Below are 19,924 nucleotides of genomic sequence, written 5' to 3' on the forward strand. Positions count from 1 at the left end.
TCACTTTGCATCCGGATCGCACTCGGGCTCTCTGCTCGGGCCCGTCGCCGGCCTCTGCGTCCTGGCGGCTTAAAGCGAGGGCCTGGAACCTTTGTGCGAAGAGCGGATGTGCGTCCCGGTGCGGTGGCGGCAGGGAAGGACCCTTGGCAGGACGTAGCCCTCGAGCCTGCCTGCGGCTGTGACTGGGTGCTCTGGCAGATGGGGTCCTGGATGCAGGCTAGCGATTCCTGTATTCCTAGGGACGGGCGGCAGTCCGGTGGCCTTGCTGTTGTGTACCCCCCTTCCCATGTTGCTGGCACCTCCTGTTCCTGTCTTAACCTGCATGCTTTGCATCCGCTCCACCACGCACCATCCGCCGCTGGCTGTCACCTCAGCACACGGCCGGGGCGGGGCACGGCCAGGAGGGATCTGGTACCTGGCCTGTATTAGGGGCACACAGCCTGGGCTATTAAACGCCTTCTCCTTGTTTCCCCCAGCACTCCCCTGTCCAGAGCAACAGCTCCGCCGCCAAGCCAGGACAAGTGCAGCAGCTGCAGGTGCATGGCGTCCAGCAAGTGCCCGTCTCTCAAGAGGTGCTGTATGGTTGCTGAGCCCAAAGGAACCCCCCTTCCGCCCCGGGCAGGTCACTTCTCTGGGGGGAGGCAGAGCCCCGGGGGAGGGGAGCAGTTCGAGCTGGGCCGTGGTGCGGCGTTGGCTGTGAGCGCGGGTTGCAGAGCCGAGATCTGCAGTTGGTTATTGTGTCCCCCTCCGGCTGTGGCCAAATGCCGTTTTAGCAGCTTCCCCCCAGTACAACGCGTAACTGGCTGTCTCGAGAGGCTGCAGCTCAGACCTCCTCTGCTGCCGAGAAACAAGCACACACCTCGCCAGGTTGTGTCACTGGTAGGCAGAGAAGGTGGACAACAGCCGAATGATGTGCCAGGCGCTGGCCCCAGCCCTCCCTGTGGCGCGAGATGGGAAATTCAGTCTCCGGGGTCTGTTCCACCCCGGGCAGGAGGCTGCCCTCCCTGCAGCAGGCCTGTTAGCTTGAGCTAGATGATGACACTGGGGGGGAGGGGGTGTATCATTGAAGGCAACTTGAGAACTGATCAGTGGAAATATTTTCTCCCACAACACAGAATCAGACTGTGGAACTCCCTGCCACAGGAAGTCAGCGAGGCCAAGAGCTGAGTAGGATCTCTACTTCCATAGAGCACAGGGTAGCCAGGGTTGTTCTAATGAGTGACCCCACTGTGGAAGGAATGTTACATTTCCTCCCCAGGGTTGGGAGGTGGGGCCGCAGCACGTGGAGACAGACCTGAGCTCCCAAGGTCGAACTCACAGCAGTGACGGGCGTTTGAACTTGTAGTCAGAGTCCTGGGCACGGGGGGACTAGCCCGTGTTGTAGCCCATCCTGTCCCGGTGCAGTCTGTCTACACACGCCCCAGCCAGACCGCCTGCCTGCAGTATAGACAGACTCTGAGGCCCCGTCTACACTAGGAAACGCTTTTGAAATTAGGAAATTCGACGTAACAGATTCGAACTCGCGTGTCCACGCTCTGGGGGAGCCTGGGAATGAGTCTGAGGCCGGCTCCGTTAACGTGGTTGCGCTGCCTCGGCCTTAGCGCCCCAGGAAGCGCTGCGGAGCCATTAGTTTGAATCTCTGTGGAGTCGTTATTCCGACACAGCGGCACTGGCGCGTCCGCGCACCCGCTCTTCCCAAATGACTATTCTGGAATTAGCGCTGCTCCCAATGAAAAGTGGGGATTTCCCATTCCTCGGCTCGTTAGCTCATAATAACGGGCTCGGTCATGTGGAGGCTCTGCTTATAAATTCAACCTCGGGGGCGTTATTTGGAAATAATATAGAAGTCCAATGTCTGACTAACGCTGGAGCATTACAGTCTTGCCTCTGGGGGGCCCTGTTACCTGCTGCCATGGCGCTTGGCTGACCTCTGCGCCGCTCAGCCGGGCCGCCGCGGGGGAGCAAGCGGTGCAAGTGGCCGTTTAAGCTCCACGGTCCCCTTGTGCGGTTTGCCCTCGCACGGGGAGCACGGAGCCCAAACAGCCGCTTGTGCGGTTTGCCCTCGCACGGGGAGCACGGAGCCCAAACAGCCGCTTGTGCGGTTTGCCCTCGCACGGGGAGCACGGAGCCCAAACAGCCGCTTGTGCGGTTTGCCCTCGCTCGGGGAGCACGGAGCCCAAACAGCCGCTTGTGCGGTTTGCCCTCGCACGGGGAGCACGGAGCCCAAACAGCCGCTTGTGCGGTTTGCCCTCGCACGGGGAGCACGGAGCCCAAACAGCCGCTTGTGCGGTTTGCCCTCGCACGGGGAGCACGGAGCCCAAACAGCCGCTTGTGCGGTTTGCCCTCGCACGGGGAGCACGGAGCCCAAACAGCCGCTTGTGCGGTTTGCCCTCGCACGGGGAGCACGGAGCCCAAACAGCCGCTTGTGCGGTTTGCCCTCGCACGGGGAGCACGGAGCCCAAACAGCCGCTTGTGTGGTTTGCCCTCGCACGGGGAGCACGGAGCCCAAACAGCCGCTTGTGCGGTTTGCCCTCGCACGGGGAGCACGGAGCCCAAACAGCCGCTTGTGCGGTTTGCCCTCGCTCGGGGAGCACGGAGCCCAAACAGCCGCTTGTGCGGTTTGCCCTCGCACGGGGAGCACGGAGCCGCTTGAGACCGGTGAGAGCCAGCGTGGGGCACAGTAGCCACCAGCTGCTTCGGGGGGATTCTTAGGCTTCCCTCGGACACATCTGGTGCTGGCTCCTCTCAGCGGCAGGCCCTGGGCTGCTCGGCTCCTGGCTGGCTACTCCTATGTGCCCAGCTCCGCCCAGGAGTCTGACAGGAGCAGCTGTTGCTTGCTCCACGCTTGGGCTGGCTCCAAGTGACCCAAGTAGTGAGCGCTAGTTAAGCCAAGGCCTTTCTGGTCCCTCTGCTCCTTGCGTTGCGCTGACAGATCCCTTGGTCAGCAGCCGCAGCCCCGAGGCCATGGTGAGAGGTGGTTCTGACGCAGGGCGGTGTGCATGCCTGGGCAGAGCGAGGGGTTACTCTCTGGGTGGCACCGGTCACGAGCCCTGATTTCTCCCTGGGAGGCTGTTGATGGCCCCTTTGTTTGCCTCCGCAGCGATCGGTCGTGCAGGCCACCCCCCAGACCCCGAAAGCAGGCACGGTGCAGCAGCTGACAGTGCAAGGACTCCAGCAGGTTCACGTCACTCAAGAGGTAGAGCCTTCCCGTTACGCAGGGAGCCCCTGGGGCCTTTGGACATCATCTGCCCCATCGCTCCCCGCCCGCCGCGGGGGCTTCTCGCTCCCAGCACCCAGGCCCCGAGGGCTGAGCGGCTGGGCTCGGCGGGGGGTTGGCGTGAAAGGGTCGTACAGGGGCCAGGCTGGCGGGTGTATGGGGATCGCTTGGGCCGTGGCACTTCAGCCAGTCACCCCTGGACTGAGCGCAGGGAAGAACGAGCAGCTTCCTCGCTCGCTGGCCGCAGCTCAGAGGGGAGACCCGACGGGTCGCAGCCCATTCCCCCGCGGGGTCCGTGTGCACCCAGGCCCTTGTCCGATCTCCCCCCCAGGCTCCTTTCATCCCGTCATTTGTACTGGGGGGCCCCAGGGACGGTGTCGGCGAAGGGGCCAGGAATGGATCGAGGCTGCCCTTGATCTGCAGGTGGGGCTGGGCAGCGGGGACAAGGAGCGAACTCCTCCGGGGATGGGCTTTGCTCGGCGTGGAAATGGGCTGAGGTGGCCGGCTGGCCGGTGGCAGCAGGGGACCTGGGGACCAGGCTGTTCCTGCCAGTCCTGCATTTCCATTACCCTCCATGCCACCTCGCTCTTACTCCCCTCACCTGGTGCTGGAAACCCTGAATCCCCCCATCCCCCGGCTCCGGTGTACAGTGTCCTAGGGCTAAAACCAGCTCCCCGAACTTCACCTAGATCCCTGCCTCTATGGACCGCACCATCCCTGACCTTCCCTACAGTGGGCCTCCCTTCCTCCCGCTGAGGGACCTCCTAGATCCCTGCCTCTATGGACCGCACCATCCCTGACCTTCCCTACAGTGGGCCTCCCTTCCTCCCGCTGGGGGACCTCCTAGATCCCTGCCTCTATGGACCGCACCATCCCTGACCTTCCCTACAGTGGGCCTCCCTTCCTCCCGCTGGGGGACCTCCTAGATCCCTGCCTCTGGATAGACAGCGTGGTCTGGACATCCCTACAGTGGGCCCCCCTTCCTCCCGCTGGGGGAACCTCCTAGATCCCTGCCTCTGGATAGACAGCGTGGTCTGGATATCCCTACAGTGGGCCCCCCTTCCTCCCGCTGGGGGAACCTCCTAGATCCCTGCCTCTGGATAGACAGCGTGGTCTGGACATCCCTACAGTGGGCCCCCCTTCCTCCCGCTGGGGGAACCTCCTAGATCCCTGCCTCTGGATAGACAGCGTGGTCTGGACATCCCTACAGTGGGCCCCCATGCCCCCCGCTGGGGGACCTCCTAGATCCCTGCCTCTGGATAGACAGCGTGGTCTGGACATCCCTACAGTGGGCCCCCCTTCCTCCCGCTGGGGGAACCTCCTAGATCCCTGCCTCTGGATAGACAGCGTGGTCTGGACATCCCTACAGTGGGCCCCCATGCCCCCCGCTGGGGGACCTCCTAGATCCCTGCCTCTGGATAGACAGCGTGGTCTGGACATCCCTACAGTGGGCCCCCCTTCCTCCCGCTGGGGGAACCTCCTAGATCCCTGCCTCTGGATAGACAGCGTGGTCTGGACATCCCTACAGTGGGCCCCCCTTCCTCCCGCTGGGGGAACCTCCTAGATCCCTGCCTCTGGATAGACAGCGTGGTCTGGACATCCCTACAGTGGGCCCCCCTTCCTCCCGCTGGGGGAACCTCCTAGATCCCTGCCTCTGGATAGACAGCGTGGTCTGGACATCCCTACAGTGGGCCCCTCAATGCTGCACAGAACCAAGACTGCACCAGTTAAATCTGATCTTGACACTGAAGCGTCCTAAGCTGGCAACCTCCTCCAGCCCATCTCTGTGGCTAGCAGCCACCTGCCTGGTGTCTTCCTCCTCCCCCGCCGTTCCCCAAGTAGCCAGCATGTGGCCCAATGGTTAGAGCTGGGGCCTGAATCAGGACTGCTGGGCTCTGACCCCTGACCTTCCACTGGGTCAGTTTAACCAAGTCCCTGAGCCTCACAAGTATTTAGGTTCCCAACTTGCATTGAAATCGCTGGGAATTCGGTGCCTCTCCAGGTGGAAGCTCTCTGGTCCGGACCCTGGGGACCTGTCGGGTGCCCAACCAGAGAATTTGCCGGCCACGGCAGGGCAGTATCGTCTCACAGCGCTGCCACGGCTTGCTGGGCTCTTGCGAGACACGCAGGGTAAAGCAGAGCGAAAGAACTGCAAGGACAGCGCAGGAGAGCCAGGGCTGAGGGCTGTCCCCAGACCCCCTGGGGCTGCGGGAAGCTGGGCTGCCCCATGGTAAATGGACATCCAGCGAACCAACATCCCGCCGGATGCGGGGGTGGCTGGACCAGGGCATGCCGGACGAGAGGCTCAGCCTGCAGGCCGTTGAGGGTATGGGCCCGAGTCACCTCCCCTCCGGTGCCCCCCATTTCCCACCTGTACAATGGGAACAGTTCTCCTTCCCGGGCGCAGGCCGGGCCGTGTGACCGCCCGTCCCGGTGCGGCAGTGCGTAGCAACGGGGCTTCGCTCGGCGCCGGAGCAGGCAGCAGCGGGCGGTTGCGACGCAAGCTCCGATTTCCTCAGTGTTTCTGTTTGTTGTCTAGAGCGCAGGCAGTGAGGTCCCCGGTCCGGCCAGGAGCTGTGAGCAGCCGCGGCCGCAGGCAGTGCAGCGCCCTCTCTCCTTAGAGCGTGGCAGCGGGACGCATCCGCTGGCCGGCTGCTGTCTAGCCAGCCCAGAGCCCAGGCACCACTATCTCCACCCGCTCGAGGCCTCTTCGGAGCAGTGGGTGGAACTGGTCCGAATGCTTCCTCAGCACCTCCTCCTCCCGCAGCCAAAGGTGGTGATTGAGCAGCTGCCGTTCCTCTCCTCTCAGCACGCCAGTCCCGACCAGAGAGTCAAGATTCAGAGAGTCCCTCAGGTGCTAGTGTTTGGGACTGCGGCTACCGCTCTGAAAGTAGGTCCTGGAGCGCTCGCCCAGGGAGATCCACGGAGGGTTAGCTCTGCCTCCGGCCAGAGAGCAGCGCCAGAGCCGCCCGCCCCCGCCCCCGCCCCGGCACTAGGGCGCCAGCGACCCTCCCTCCTGCGGTAGCCAGCAGCGTTACACCAGGGCCTCCCTCCCGCGCCTCGGCCGGGCCCTGCCAGGGGCTCCTGAAAGCCGATTTGGTGTCTGGCTCGGGCTGGAGTGCAGTAGGAACCCAGGGCAGGGCGGGAGGGAGGGAGTACGGACAAGCCGGGCCCTGGGAGAATGGGCTCCGACTCCTTCCTTCGCAGGAGCGGTCTGATTTCTCTGGAAAGGGAGGGCGAGTTAGAAGCCAGAGCTCTTCTGGTCCCTGTAGGCCCCGTTTCACTGACCTGGCCAAAGTCCATGCTGCTGCCCCGAAATCGTGCTTGTAATGTCAGGTGGGTGCAGGGTCCTCTGAGCTTCCCGCCCTGCCCGCCCCTGCAGAGCTGCGAGCAGGCAGGGAGACGCCGCGGGCAGGCCAGTTTACCGTGTTGTAACCGTTTGAGGACTAACATGGCAGGGATATCAAGTAATGAGCTTTCATTGTCCAGGGTCGCTGTACACCGGGGGGAGGAGGTAAGTGTCCAGGGAAAAGCTGCAGCTTCAAACAGCTACTGCAGCTTGTTAGCTAGGAGCACCCCAGCTTCCTGGAGGAAAAGTCCCCTGCTCTTTAGAGTGGCTGTGAGGATTACTGGTTAGATCAGTGCCCGGGCGCCGCGGTCCCTGGGTTCTGGCCCTGGCCGGCTGTGTACTTAGCAGTGTTTATTGTTTGGATGACCATAGCGCCTAGGCCAGGTCCCTGTGTTCGGGGCGCTGTACGTTCTTGCTTGGGTGTGTTACAGTAGTGCCCGGCCCCGGTCGTTGCCCAGTACCCTGCTGTGCTGGGCGCTGGAGGAACGCAGACCAAGGAAAGACCCTGCCCCAAAGAGCTTCCAGTCTCCGTGTCGTTTTTCCTTCGAGTCGGTATTCAACTATCACGCCTCTGACTCAGTTTCCCCCGGGCTAAAGCGGGGTCCCAGGGACCCGCCTTGGGGGGGTGAGCTCAGTGGGTGCCCAGCGCCTCAGGAGGCAGTTTGCGTGGGGCAAGGCGCTAGCTGTACCAGAGGCCTCGGGCCACCCCTGATTTCTCTCCCCTGCCTCGCTCAGGTGCAGCAGCTGCAGCAGGTGCCTGTCCAGCATGTCTATCCCAGCCAGGTGCAGTACGTGGAAGGGGGCGACGCCAGTTACACGGCGAGCACCATGTAAGTGAGCCCAGGCCTGGCGCCGTGCGGAGACAGCACCCCAGCCCGGCGCGGCGCAGCCCAGCCCACCGCAGCCCGGCCCGTGGGGGCCCGCTGCCTCCTTTCCTGCAGGGACCGAGCATGAGGCTTTACTGGCCTGTTCAGCCGGTCTCCCAGGCCATCAGCGGCGGCAGTTAAAGGGCCGAGGCCTCCCGGCTCTGGCTCTCTCAGCTCCCCAGGGCCAGGCTGGCCCCCAGGAACGGCTCAGTTCTGCAGCGCGGTGGCCGATGTGCCTGCCTGCCTGGGCTCTCCTGCGCCCAGCTGGGCATGGCCCTGCCCCGAGCTGCATGCCCTGAAAGCTCGCTCCTGCGGCTCCCCTTGCAGGTCTGAGCCAGGATCAGTGGGAGGGGCAGTGCCGGGGTCACGCAGTTGCAGGCCTATTCTCGGCTCCAGGCTCACTCTCTCTCTGCAGCCGACTGCCTGGGGTTCCCCCTCTGCACCCAGCCAGCTCCCTCTGCCTCCCTCTGCCCCCCACTGCCGGGGGCTCAGCAAACCAGCCTTCCACTAGCGCAGGCACCCCCCATCACCCACTTCCCCCAGCAGCGGCCTCCTCTTCCCCACAGCTACCCCCGCCGCCACCTACCTGCCACCTGCTCCTGAGCCTTTTCCTTCTCCCCCTCTTGCTCCCGCTGATCTCGGGGGAGGGCTTAGCTTGGCTCGCCCCATCTTTTCCTGCTCCTCGTGGAGGGCTGGGAGAGAATCAGACTGAAAGTTGGCAGCAGTGGCACTGCAGGACGCGGCGTCCGCACACACCAACAGCCCCGTGCCCCCTGCTTTGCTGGAGGAGCTCTGTGCCTCCGTGTCCCCAGTGGTAGAAGTGGGAGACCTCTGCTGCCCACGTCAAGGCCCATGTATGGAAGCTGCTGTGTGAGGGTATGTTTACACTACCCCCCTAGTTCGAACTAGGGGTAGTGTAGATGTACCCTTACTGGTTTCTCCCTGGTGAAATGGTGGGCTGAGGTCCTGGCCCCATAGCCGTTCCGGAGACAGCTGGGCCCAGAACCTGTCCCCCCAACTCTGTTGTGTGTCTGCAGCTGTGGGATAACGTTGCTGTCCTAGGCGCAGGGGGCAGTACGCCGGAGCTGTGTCCACCCGCCGGCGGCTGCATGGCGGGGGGTGAGAGGTGGTAGAGAAACGGGAAATGTGTCTGCCCGGCGGCAGCAGCTCCGCTCCCAGCTTCTCTAACCCTGCCTCTTGTTTCAGACGGCCCAGCACTTACCCGTACACGGAGGCCCCTCTCTACACGCCCAACACAGGAGCGAATTACTATGAATCGCAAGCCACCCCGGCGCAGGTCACCACGCCTGCCACCTCCCAGACCGTGGCCAGCACCGGCTCTGTGCCCATGTACGTCTCTGGCGGGCAGATCATCGCCAATCCGAGCGGCGGAGGCGGCGGCGGCGGCGGCGGGGGGGGCGCAGCGGGGACCTACGTGATTCAGGGAGGATACATGTTGGGGAGCTCCAGCCAGTCCTACTCCCACACCACACGTGCCTCTCCAGCAACCGTAAGTCGCCTGCGGGAACGGAAACGATTTGCTCATCGTCCTCAGCTGTTTGCAGAGGCAGGGCCGGCCCGAGGAGTCACGGGGGGGGGGGGAGGGAGGGGCGTGGCCCCGGGGGTCAACATGCCCAGGCTAGGAAACAGCTCTGGCCTCTCTGCCCTGGGCTCTGTCCCGGAATGCAGCTCTGCGCGAGGCTGCCCCTCGGCCGCCCAGTCCTGCTGCGGGCTGGAACCGCCCCCGGGGTGGGAGGCAGAGGCCTGTGGAGCGAGGGCCTGGTTCACTGTGGCAGATTATTGTTTTTAATATTTGGATTTTATAAAATAAAACGTTGTTGAAGTCTGGGCGCTTGTAAAGCAAAACCAGGACTTCCCTGTATCCTGCGAGGGCTGGGCAGAGGGACGGTGCGGGCTAGTGGTTAGATCTGGAACTGGGAGTCAGGGCTCCTGGGTTCTGTTGCCCTTGTGGAAGGAAGTCCAGTGGATAAGGGAACAAGGGGACTACTCTTCTGCCTCAGTTTCCCGAGACACGCTGTAAGCAAGGGCCGGAGCGGAGGCCTTTCGGCGTTACTGCCGTAACGAGTAGCGATAAGTGTCTGAGGTCGGTGTAATGGTACTGACCTGCTGGGCAGGGGATGGTGAAGTCGAATGAACTATTGTTTGCAAGTGGCTTTGAGTGACACATGCTGCTGCCGTGCGACGTGTAGGTGCGATTATTGCTGGCTGGAAATTGCTAATTTGTGACAGCTCTGGAGTTGGAGATTTATCATGTATATTTATTAGGTGTGTTATGGTAGCAGACGGGCCCACTGTGTACAAACAGAACAAAAAGATGGCCCCTCCCCAAAAATCTTCCAGTCTCAGAGCTCTGGGACAGACATAAGAACGGCCACGCTGGGGCAGACCAAAGGTCCATCCAGCTCAGTAGCCCGTCTGCCGACAGTGGCCAATGCCAGGTGTCCCAGAGGGAGTGAATCGAACAGGTACTGATCAAACGATCTCTCTCCTGCCATCCATCTCCTCCCTCTGACAAGCAGAGGCTAGGGACACCATTCCTTACCCAACCTGGCTGAATGTATCTAGTTCTCTTTTAAACCTTCTCAGCCTCCTCAGGCAAGGAGTTCCACAGGTTGACTGTGCGCTGTGTGAAGAACTTCCTTTACTTTGTTTTAAATCTGCTGCCCATTAGTTTCATTTGGTGGCCTCTAGAGGACAGATCGTACACGCTCCTTGCATCTGATATCGCAAATCAAAGCTCTTAGATTTGCGTGTTTAGAGCAACAGAGCCAGATTTTGATGGAAATGACTCAAGTGTAAAGCTGGAGGATTGCCACTGGGGTGACGGCTGCGAGTGTAAACCCAGAGTCATTGGCTTCACGCTTGTTTAACTGAGGGAATCTAGCCCAGAACGTCAGGAGCTCAACCCTGCACTCCTAGAAAGCGTCTTGTTTTGTTACTGCCCTGCCATTAAGCCAGGTATTCCCAGTCAGTTGCCCACATGAACAGGAGAGTCACATTTGGGCTTTTACTTTGGACCTTGTCGTGTGAAAAGTGGCAACAAGAACTTGTGTATAAATCGATTCGGAGCGAACTGAAGGCCAGCAGAAATCCAATGGAAACATTTCAAGCAGCCAAAGAAACCCTACTGCATTTACAGCTCCACCGTGCAGCCAGTGCTAGTACAGGAGCAGCAGAAAGAACTCGGACCAGAAACAACCATGAAACGGACTAGTCCGACCTCACTATCCAAATCCACAGCAGGTCAGGACCCTAAACGACTGCAATCCGTGAAAAGTTCATTCGATTTGTAAAACCGCTGGGATTTGATCGTCTCCAGCGACACGCCGATGAAACATGTTATGGCCCATTGTGAACTCGGGTCCTGTCGACTAACACGGTGAATTCGGAACCGGGCCGTAGAGACCTGGGGCTGGCCCGTGCCTGTTCCATGGCTCATTCCCGCCGGAGTGGCTCCGTCCCAGGGTCAGGTGCTGCTCATGGCTCAGGCAGGCCGTGTCACTTTGAAGTCAGCTAGATCCTCCCCGAAGGAAGCGGAGCCACGGAATGGGGATAGGAAGAGGCAGGCGGGTGGGTGGACCGCCAGATGTTCAGGTGCCCCGCACAGCTGCATAGTCTGCGTATGGGTCAGGACAACCCTGGTTGTTACCTAGCAGTGTCACCACAGATCTCAAGGCAATTACAAAAGAACGTCAGTATCATTATTCACGTTTTACTAGTGGAGAAACTGAGGCACGGAGCAGCAGGGACTTGCCCACGACACCCAGCCGGCCAGGCACAAATGTGTGTCCAGCTAACGGGCAGAACCCACGTCTCCTGAGTCCCAGTCCCATTGCTCTCGGGGTGACGGCGATGCTGCTTTGGGGCCGTTGCGATTAGCGGGGGGAGAGTTGCTGGCCCCGAGGAAGCTGCATAATTGCTGCCTTGCTCCTTCTCAGGTCCAGTGGCTGCTGGACAACTACGAGACGGCTGAGGGCGTGAGCCTGCCACGTAGCACCCTCTACTGCCATTACCTGCTGCACTGCCAGGAGCAGAAACTGGAGCCGGTCAACGCAGCGTCTTTTGGCAAGCTGATCCGCTCCGTGTTCATGGGGCTCCGCACCCGCAGGCTGGGCACACGGTAAAGGCTCGGGCATCGCCAGCTTCTAGGGGCATTACCTGCGCCTGCTGAGCCGTCCCCGGCAGCAAGGACGGGACTTCTGTAGCTGCAGGGCACGGGGGCCCTGCTCATCCCCCGAGATCAGGGTGGGGCGGGCCCCCAGGTGAGCGTGCTCACGTGATGAACGTCTGTGCTGGCTGCTGCTTTGCTTCCCGTTCATCCGTGGGCGCGCTCCCCCCAAACGGCGCTGGAGCTGCCGCCAGCCTGCCAGGCTCCCGGGCCTGCTCAGGACCGCAGAAAATGGCTTTGCCTGTGACCCGGAAACACAGATGCCCGGTTCCCGTTCTGCCCGCATCCCCCACGGCGCTGACGGGCCGGATTCTGCTCTCGGCCATGCCCTGGGGAGATGGGAGGGGCTGGGTAAGCGAAGCCGAATCGGGCCTAAGGACCGGACGCAGACCTGCGTTTGCTCCGCGATACGACGCTCGACGGTGGGGTCGTGTTGCCCCGGAGCTCTTAGGTTTCCTGGTTTCCTTCCAGGGGGAACTCCAAGTACCACTACTACGGCCTCCGCATCAAAGCCAACTCGCCGCTGCTGCGCCTGATGGAGGACCAGCAGCACCTGGCCATGAGGCAGCAGCCTTTCTCCCAGAAGCAGAGGTAGGAGGGAGCGAGGACCGTCTGGTCCCCCCTATGCTCCTGCGCACCCAGTCCCCTCGGGGCCCACCCGTGGCTGGTGTCAGCAGAGAGAGGGTGACTGTCCTGTGGGAAATGCCGTGCCGCACCCTCCCCTGGCCTTGCGACCCAAGCTGCAGCCGCACGTCCCGGCCTGGCTCTCAGGCCTGCAGCTCTGCCAGCGCCTGACCTTTGGCTCCTCTGCCTTTCAGGCTCAAGCCCCTGCAGAAGATGGAGGGGATGACCAACGGGGTGGCGGTGGGCCAGCAGCCGGGCTCCGGGCTCTCTGACATCAGCGCTCAGGTGCAGCAGTACCAGCAGTTCCTGGGTAAGCACGTTTACAGCAGCCTGGTGCCTTGATTGGAGGGGGGTGGGCTGGCGGGCGCAGGGTCTCTCATCCTGCTTTTTAAGGGGAGGGAGGTGGGAACGGTCAGCGCTTCGAGGCTCCCCCGCATGGTCGATGCACACGGTCCAGCTGTGTCCAGCCCCTGGGGGCCGCCAGGCGGGTCTTACCCGTGCACCCTGCTGACTTACAGATCGCTTCGGTTTGCGTCCAGGGGCTGAGGGGAACGCGGAGTGCTGGGCATCCGGAGAGCAGAGCGGCCAGCTCGAATCAGAGGTCAGAGCGTGGCTCTCCAGGCAGGGTGTGAGGAGTGGGCGGCTCTCAGCCGACCCAGCCCAGACGTCACCGCCGCCGCCTTCACTGAGTGACTCCTGGCTGGTCGCGTCAGCAAAGAGGCCAGGGACTCACTGGGCCACAGAGTCCAAACTCCTGGGTCTGCCCAGGAAAGCCGGAGATACTCCCTGGCAAAGCCCCCTTGAAACACACGGAGCGCAAGCGTAGCAAGCCCCTCACAGGACGTCACGTTCTCACCCCACGCTGGCTTGGTGTCACCTTCCCCCCACAGACGCGTCACGGACCCTCTCCGAGTTCTCCGAGCTAGACCTGCAAGGGAAAGCTCTGCCTGATGGCATCGGGGCTGAGGACGTGAAGGCCTTCCAGCTGCTCTACCGAGAGCACTGCGAGGTACGGGGCACTGGCAACGGGGCAGAGGCCTGCTTGCCTCCAGGCGATTAGCGGAAATCCCGCCTAGGCTGTAGTGACAGACCGTGTTCCCGAACAGGGGAACGTTTTTCCATCAAACGTGTTCTTCAGTGGAGACTTGGGGGGAGCGTCTGCTTTGTGTCGAAACCTGCTCTCCACAGACCAGTCTTTTGAATTTGGCTACCCACCTGCAGTGCCCCATGGGCCCTGATGTCCTCTGTGGGCTGGGCTACCATGCTGGACTACATTTCCCATCCTGCACCTTGGTCTCTCCTTTCCAGAGAGGAGATGGTGAATATTGACTTTCCCTGGTCATGATGCATCATGGGACATGTAGTCTACTCGGAAGCCTGGCTCATAAGGGACATAAGGCAACCGTACTTCTCTATGGACTGGTCTCCCCAAGATTTCCCATGATGCACAACCTCCTCTCCAAAGGCTGTGAGTAATGCATCATGGGAGATGTAGTCCGACAAGAGCCCGGTGCCTAGAGCAGAACGGGAACATGAAGGTTCTGAACTACCACTCCCACAAGGCCCTGCAGCAGCTTTTCTGACTCAAAACCTCTAGATTTGTAGTCAACATATTTCAGTTTTCAAGGGGGGCAAAGCTCCATGCACCCCTGAACGGAAACGTTCCCCTTCTGGAGCAGGCTCCGCCTTATGTAGGCCGGAGCAGCGCTGACCTTCCAGCCCAACCCGTCCTCGCATCAGGAGCCCCCTGCCCTCCTTCCCAGAGCTGGGCTGTGGTCACACAGCCCCTCTGCCCCCCGCAGGAACCCCTCACCTGCAGCCTCGCCTCCGGCTTCCCACGGCGCCGTCCAGCGAGCATCACAGACAGGAAAGGGAGCAGGGCTCTTCAGTCTAGGAATAAGGGTCTAATGGGGGGGATTCTTTTTGGGTTGGAGGCCGCTGACCCACAGAAAAATCAGCCCTGGGCCGCACACAAGTGAGGAGCAAAAGCAGAAAACCCCAAACCGCACTGACGTGGCCCCCGGCCGAGACGCAGCAAGGCCCTCCCCCCATTCCCCGCGCACACCAGAGCCTGGGGGCCCAGCCCCACGAGGGGGTAGCGGGCAGGCTGGAGCGCCAGTGCGGGCTCCCCAGTGCTGTGGGGGGAGCCTCGGGGGCCAGATCCAGGCAAGCCAGGGGCCGCATCCAGCCCCCGGCCTGAGGTTCCCCACCCCTGGTCTAACACGGGCCGTTGGCTGGAAGCCGACGCTAGGCAAATGCAGAGCAGGAACAAGGCGCCTGCTTTTAACTGCGAGAGCAGCGGGGCGGGGCTGGGGCGGGTTCTCCGTTGCTGACAAGTTGTCCATCAAGCTGGGATGTCTATTTGGCACTTTCTCCAGGCCTGAGCTCCCCGGGGCTCAGACGAGTTGCTCCCAATGGTCCCTGCCGGCCTGGGAATCCCTTGGATCTGCTGCTTGCCCTGTTCCAAGATCCCGTTCAAGCCCCTGAGCCTCCCTCGGAGTCGGTCACATGATCGTCCAGTCACATGACCAAAACCATTCTCCCTCCTGGGGGGGCCCCAGCTGATCTGTCAAAGACGGGGCTGACAGGGCCAGCCACCCCGTGGCCGTCTGCCCCTAAGCGCCCCCTGCCCTGTGCGGTGACTTCCCCGGAGCTCCTGTGGGGCAGCACGAGGGGAATTGTGCGGGGCCCGGGCTGCATTAACTCCGCTGGGTCCTTCAACGGCCCCTTGGCCAGTTCGGCGTGAGGGGGGGGTCCCCTCGTCGCAGCCCCCACGTGCAGCGGCTGCTCCTGGGCTGGGCCTGCAGGGGGCGTCCAAGGGGGATCAGGGCACCAGGGGTCACTCGCCCCAGCACCGACCCTCCCCCCTTCTCAGGCCATCGTGGACGTGATGATAAACCTGCAGTTCACGCTGGTGGAGACCCTGTGGAAGACCTTCTGGAGGTACAACTTGAACCAGCCCAGCGAAGCCACCCCCATAGCCGTGTGAGTACCTCCGGGGCAGCGGGGTGCTGCCTCAGCCCGGCTGCGGCGGGGCCCCTGGGCTGGGGCCACACTGAAGAGTCAGCTGAGGATGACGTTCATTTCTAGCCCTCGGGGGGGGGGGTGTTTCCGGAGCCTGGGAGAGGCGTGAGCCCCCCCCCAACGCCTCCCAACATCTCGTTAACTGCGTCCCTGCTGCATGTCCGCAGAGCCGGCCGGCCTGTGCCCGGAGTGGACTTCGTGGCAAACCGCAGGGCAGGGGCAGCTCTCCGCAGACTGGAGCTGCTGGGGTGGGAAAGAAGGGAACCGAGTGCCCCCTCTGCATCAGCCCCAACCGCCTCTGCAGGCACTGTACCCCCGACCCCGCTGTCAGGAACGGCTCCAGCTGCCACCTGGCGCCTGGCCTCCGCAGATCTCAAAGCTCCCTCGGGAGACGGCAGCGTCATTCCCCCGTTACAGATGGGGAAACTGAGGCCCAGGGCAGGCCAGTGGCAGAGCCAGGAGGCCTGAGTCCCAGCCTGGTGCTCTAACCACTAGGCATGCAGAGTTTCTAGGCTGCTGCCCAACCCGCAAGGCCTGTCCTAGCTGAGGTGTAGCCCCCGGGGCTCAGCTGTGCGGTTACGGGAGGAGCCGTGTGGCTCTCGTATGCAATAACCAGGGCCCCTGCGTCCGTGTAGGCACGACGAAGCGGAGAAGCGGCTCCCAAAGAACTGCCTGGTGATACTGTCCAAATACGAGCCCGTCCTGAAGTGGACGAAGGACTGTGACAACATGCTGTACCAGGGGCTGGTGGAGATCCTCATCCCCGACGTGCTCCGGCCCATTCCCAGTAAGTGCCGCAGCCGTGTGAGAACAGCCCAGCCGGCTCCACGGGGCAGTGGGCACCAGCCTGTGGTTACCACACGGGAGTGGTGGCACCGCCACAGCGCAGCCGACCTCGCGCGCCCCGAGCCCTTCCCAGACCGAGGATGGCGGTATTGTCAGCTCCATTTAACAGGTGGGGAAACTGAGGCACGGAGCAGTTGCGGGGCTGTGAGACTTGCCCAAAGGCACCCGTAGGCCAATGGCAGAGCCAGATCTCCTGCGTCCTACTCCTGTGCTCTCTCCATTGCGGCACACTGACTCATCTGGTCCAGTTTCAGGCTCCAGGCCCCGCCACAGTCCGCGGGAGAGATGCTGGGGGCAGCCCGGTGTGAGGCCCGGGCTACTGAGCGGCTGGCCGGGCGGGTCTCACTGCTCCTCTCTGTCCCAGGTGCCTTGACGCAAGCGATCCGCAATTTCGCAAAGAGCTTGGAGAGCTGGTTAACCAACGCCATGATGAATATTCCCGAAGAGATGGTGCGAGTGAAGGTGAGGGGGAGCCGGCGGGGGGCAGTGCCAGGCTCCGCGCTGCGGGCTGTACCGGGCAGTGACTCAGCCCGAGCGCCGCGCTGCAGCTGAGCCGTGTGCAGCCTGACCCTGTCTGGCCTGCAGGTGGCAGCAGCAAGTGCCTTTGCCCAGACGCTGCGGCGCTACACCTCCCTGAACCACCTCGCCCAGGCCGCCCGGGCCGTGCTCCAGAACACGGCCCAGATCAACCAGATGCTGAGCGACCTCAACCGGGTGGACTTCGCCAACGTCCAGGTAACCCGACCCTCCGGCCCCCCAGCTGGGTCGCCAGCTGCCCAGCCACACGCCAGCGGAGCCAACCTCGGAGGCTGGCGTCACGCTGAGTCCTGGGGGACTGAACAGTAACACCAGAGCTGACCCAAAGCACTGATGGCAACCGAGGGCACCAGTGTCTAGTGGTCAGAGCAGGGGGTCAGGGCCCTGGGCTGCTCCCTCGCAGCAGGTCGTGAACCCCAGCGATTTAGCCCCACGCCCTGGAAAGCCGCCTCTGCTGCGGGCTGCCTGGCTTGAGCTCCTCCGGCTGGCTGGGTGGGTGGAGGGGCTATGCCAGCCACTCCCTGTGGCAGGGCACCCATGAGAGAGGGCCTGAGCCGGCCGGCCCCTCCCGCTCCGCTCGTAGCCCCTGGCAGCGGGACCGAGGAGCTGAGCTCAGCCCCTCAAAGGGGTTTAGGAACCTCAGTACCCTTGCGTGTCTGGGCCCAGAGCCGTGAACGCAGGACTGCCAGCGGCTAGGCCGGCCCCGAACCACTGCCCCAGGGTGGCCTGTGGCACGCCCCGTCCCTCCCTCGGCCCCCCAGCCCATCGGCCCCCGGCACGGTCCCGGGATGCCTCCGGCTGAGCGAGGGGCCCCGTGGGGACGGGCCTCCTCCAGTGCCCAGCCACAGCCCTGCCCCCGCCCCGGGAGGCTGCTCCGGTCTCTGAAGGCGCCGTTGCCCCCCCGCAGGAGCAGGCCTCGTGGGTGTGCCGCTGCGAGGACCGTGTGGTGCAGCGTCTGGAGCAGGATTTCAAGCTGACCCTGCAGCAGCAGAACTCCCTGGAGCAGTGGGCCGTGTGGCTGGACGGGGTGGTCACCCAGGTCCTCAAGCCACACCAAGGCAGCTCCAGCTTCCCCAAGGCGGCCAAGCTCTTCCTGCTCAAGTGGTCCTTCTACAGGTAGGCGCCTGCCCTCCCCCCCGCCGGGCTGGGCCTGGGCGTCTGACCTGGCGGGAGGTAACCCCAGCGCCCGGCTCTTCCCACAGCTCCATGGTAATCCGGGACCTGACCCTGCGGAGCGCCGCCAGCTTCGGCTCCTTCCACCTCATCCGCCTGCTCTACGACGAGTACATGTACTACCTGATAGAGCACCGCGTGGCCCAGGCCAAGGGCGAGACGCCCATCGCTGTCATGGGAGAGGTGGGTGCTCCGGCCAGGGCACCAGGCAGAGCCAGGCCCCGGACTGGAGGGACTGCAAAGGGGGCTTAACGGGGCAGTGGCTTGTCGCGCGGCGTTAGCCCAGCCGGACGCGAGGCGCCGGAGGCGGGAGCCGGGGAGGGCTCCGGCCTCGGTGCGACCAGAACGGCCCTGGCACACGGAGCTACTCCCCCCGGCCAGCCGCCCGCCGCCCGGGTTCCTGCTGCAGGATTTAGGGGCCTGGAAAGGGCTGGCGGGTTTCCCGTAGGGAATTCCCTCTCCCACCCTGGGGCAGCGCCTGCCTTGCCGTACGCCGGGCCAGACCCAGTGGGGCGCTAGCGCCTGTGGGGCGGGGGCCCTGGCGGGGTTTCTAGCTGTCTAATGGCACAGAACTGAGGCTACATCCACACGGCACCCTTCTTCCGCAGCGTATGCAAATGAAGCGCGGAGTAGAATATCGCTGCGCTTCATTTGCATAATTAATTAGGGGCCGTGTTTGTGCCTCGGGAAGAACGGCTCTTGCGCACGAGGGGGGTTTGCGCAAAAAGGAGCCGTCTACAGAGCTCCTTTGCACAAAAGCCTTTTGAGCAAAAACGGCCCCTAATTAATTATGCAAATGAAGTGCGACAATATTCTACTCCACGCTTCATTTGCATAAGCTTTTGCGGAAGAAGGGTGCGGTCTAGATGTAGCCTCAGCCCTTGTCCTGCTGGCTGCCCCCCCCCCCTCCTTCACTTTCACCAGGTTGGAGCAGGGGCTTGGGGGACTGGGGTGGGGCCAGGCTCTGGGGCTGCGGGAGGGGCTGGGGGTGGGGTACAGGAGAGGGGGCAGGGCCCGGGTGGCACTTACCTAAGGCAGCCCCTGAGCTATGTCCCTGTAGCTCCTAGGCGGGGGCCTGGCTCCGGGAGCTCCCTGCGCCTGCTGGCACCGCCTCCCCAATTCCCATTGGCTGCGGCTCCTGGCCAATGGGCGCTGCAGAACTGGTGCTGGGGGCGGGGCCTCTCTGGCCCCCAGGGTGCTACCTGCTCCCCTGTGGGTCGGGACCCTGCCTCAGCCCTCTGCGCTGCCCACCGGCCCCGCACAGACCCTCGTCCTCTTCTCTCTTCCAGTTTGCCAACCTGTCGAGCTCCTTGAATTCTCTGGACCCAGACAAAGGTAACCGCCCCCCTTCCGCGTCCCCCTCGGCGCTACGCCCCCCGGCTCCCGGGGGTCTGGCTCGCCCGGTCCAGCAGAGCCCTCAGGGCTCTGACCAGAAGGGTTCAGATGCCCCCCAGCCCCGCCGCAGGCTGCAGCCACGGGCCGAGGGCGAGGAATTGCCACGGGGGGACGGGGCCACGGGGGCAGCCCGGACACTCAGCCCCTCCCTCTCCTTCCGGCTCTGGTGCAGACGAGGAGGAGGAGGAGGAGGAGGAGAGCGACGACGAGATGCAGCAGGAGATTTCCCTCAACTCCAACGAATCCACCAGCCTGGCGGCCGAGGCCCTGGAGCCCCCCCCCAAGCTCTCACGGACGGACTCCCGGGGGATCTTTGTGCAAGCCCTGCCTTCCAGCTAGAGGCCAGGGAGCCGCCTGCGTGGGCCTGGGCCCGGCTCCCCCGGCTGCTGCCGAGGATAAAGATGAGCTTTTCCTTGTCTGCGAGTGGTATGCAAAGCGCTTTCATTCCCCGCCCGGCCTGGCCCCTGGGGGCTGCACCGGGAGAGCTCCCCCTCGGGGGGCTAGAACCACTATGCCCTCGGCGCCAGCTCCCCTGCTTTGGAGCAGGTGCCCTTTCCCAGGGCTGGCAGAGAGCATCATGGGACTTCTCCAGTACCCGTCTCCACCGCCGCCTGCCAGCCCCTTAGCTGCCCTGGGAGCCGCGTCCTGGGGGCGGGCCACTCGGACTCCTGCCAGGCAGAGCATGCCCCCCCACAGCTCCGAGA

General features: G+C 63.2%; 1 protein-coding gene across 12 annotated transcripts in view; it reads left to right on the forward strand.

Annotated features, from left to right (window-relative positions):
- The window catches only part of RFX1 (regulatory factor X1), a 47,202-nt gene extending 27,564 nt beyond the window's left edge, over positions 1 to 19,638 (forward strand). For 7 of the 12 annotated variants that reach the window (XM_075917138.2, XM_075917142.2, XM_075917141.2 and 4 more), the window contains 17 exons: positions 477 to 572; positions 3,101 to 3,196; positions 5,757 to 6,107; positions 7,302 to 7,396; positions 8,639 to 8,942; positions 11,392 to 11,573; positions 12,093 to 12,212; positions 12,440 to 12,555; positions 13,136 to 13,254; positions 15,121 to 15,230; positions 15,905 to 16,056; positions 16,480 to 16,577; positions 16,701 to 16,850; positions 17,560 to 17,768; positions 17,855 to 18,008; positions 19,115 to 19,160; positions 19,393 to 19,638. In XM_075917138.2, the coding sequence (XP_075773253.1) occupies positions 477 to 572; positions 3,101 to 3,196; positions 5,757 to 6,107; positions 7,302 to 7,396; positions 8,639 to 8,942; positions 11,392 to 11,573; positions 12,093 to 12,212; positions 12,440 to 12,555; positions 13,136 to 13,254; positions 15,121 to 15,230; positions 15,905 to 16,056; positions 16,480 to 16,577; positions 16,701 to 16,850; positions 17,560 to 17,768; positions 17,855 to 18,008; positions 19,115 to 19,160; positions 19,393 to 19,559 (2,565 nt within the window). In that variant the 3' untranslated portion in view covers positions 19,560 to 19,638. Of the gene's footprint in view, positions 1 to 476; positions 573 to 3,100; positions 3,197 to 5,756; positions 6,108 to 6,131; positions 6,732 to 7,301; positions 7,397 to 8,638; positions 8,943 to 11,391; positions 11,574 to 12,092; positions 12,213 to 12,439; positions 12,556 to 13,135; positions 13,255 to 15,120; positions 15,231 to 15,904; positions 16,057 to 16,479; positions 16,578 to 16,700; positions 16,851 to 17,559; positions 17,769 to 17,854; positions 18,009 to 19,114; positions 19,161 to 19,392 lie in introns of those variants that run through there. The other 5 variants (XM_075917140.2, XM_075917143.2, XM_075917144.2 and 2 more) reach the window with 5 other exon arrangements.
- Positions 19,639 to 19,924: the final 286 nt, after the last annotated feature.

The sequence above is a fragment of the Pelodiscus sinensis genome, chromosome 31 (assembly GCF_052426305.1).
Source record: "Pelodiscus sinensis isolate ZL-2025 chromosome 31, ASM5242630v1, whole genome shotgun sequence".
Taxonomy (NCBI): Eukaryota; Metazoa; Chordata; order Testudines; family Trionychidae; genus Pelodiscus; species Pelodiscus sinensis.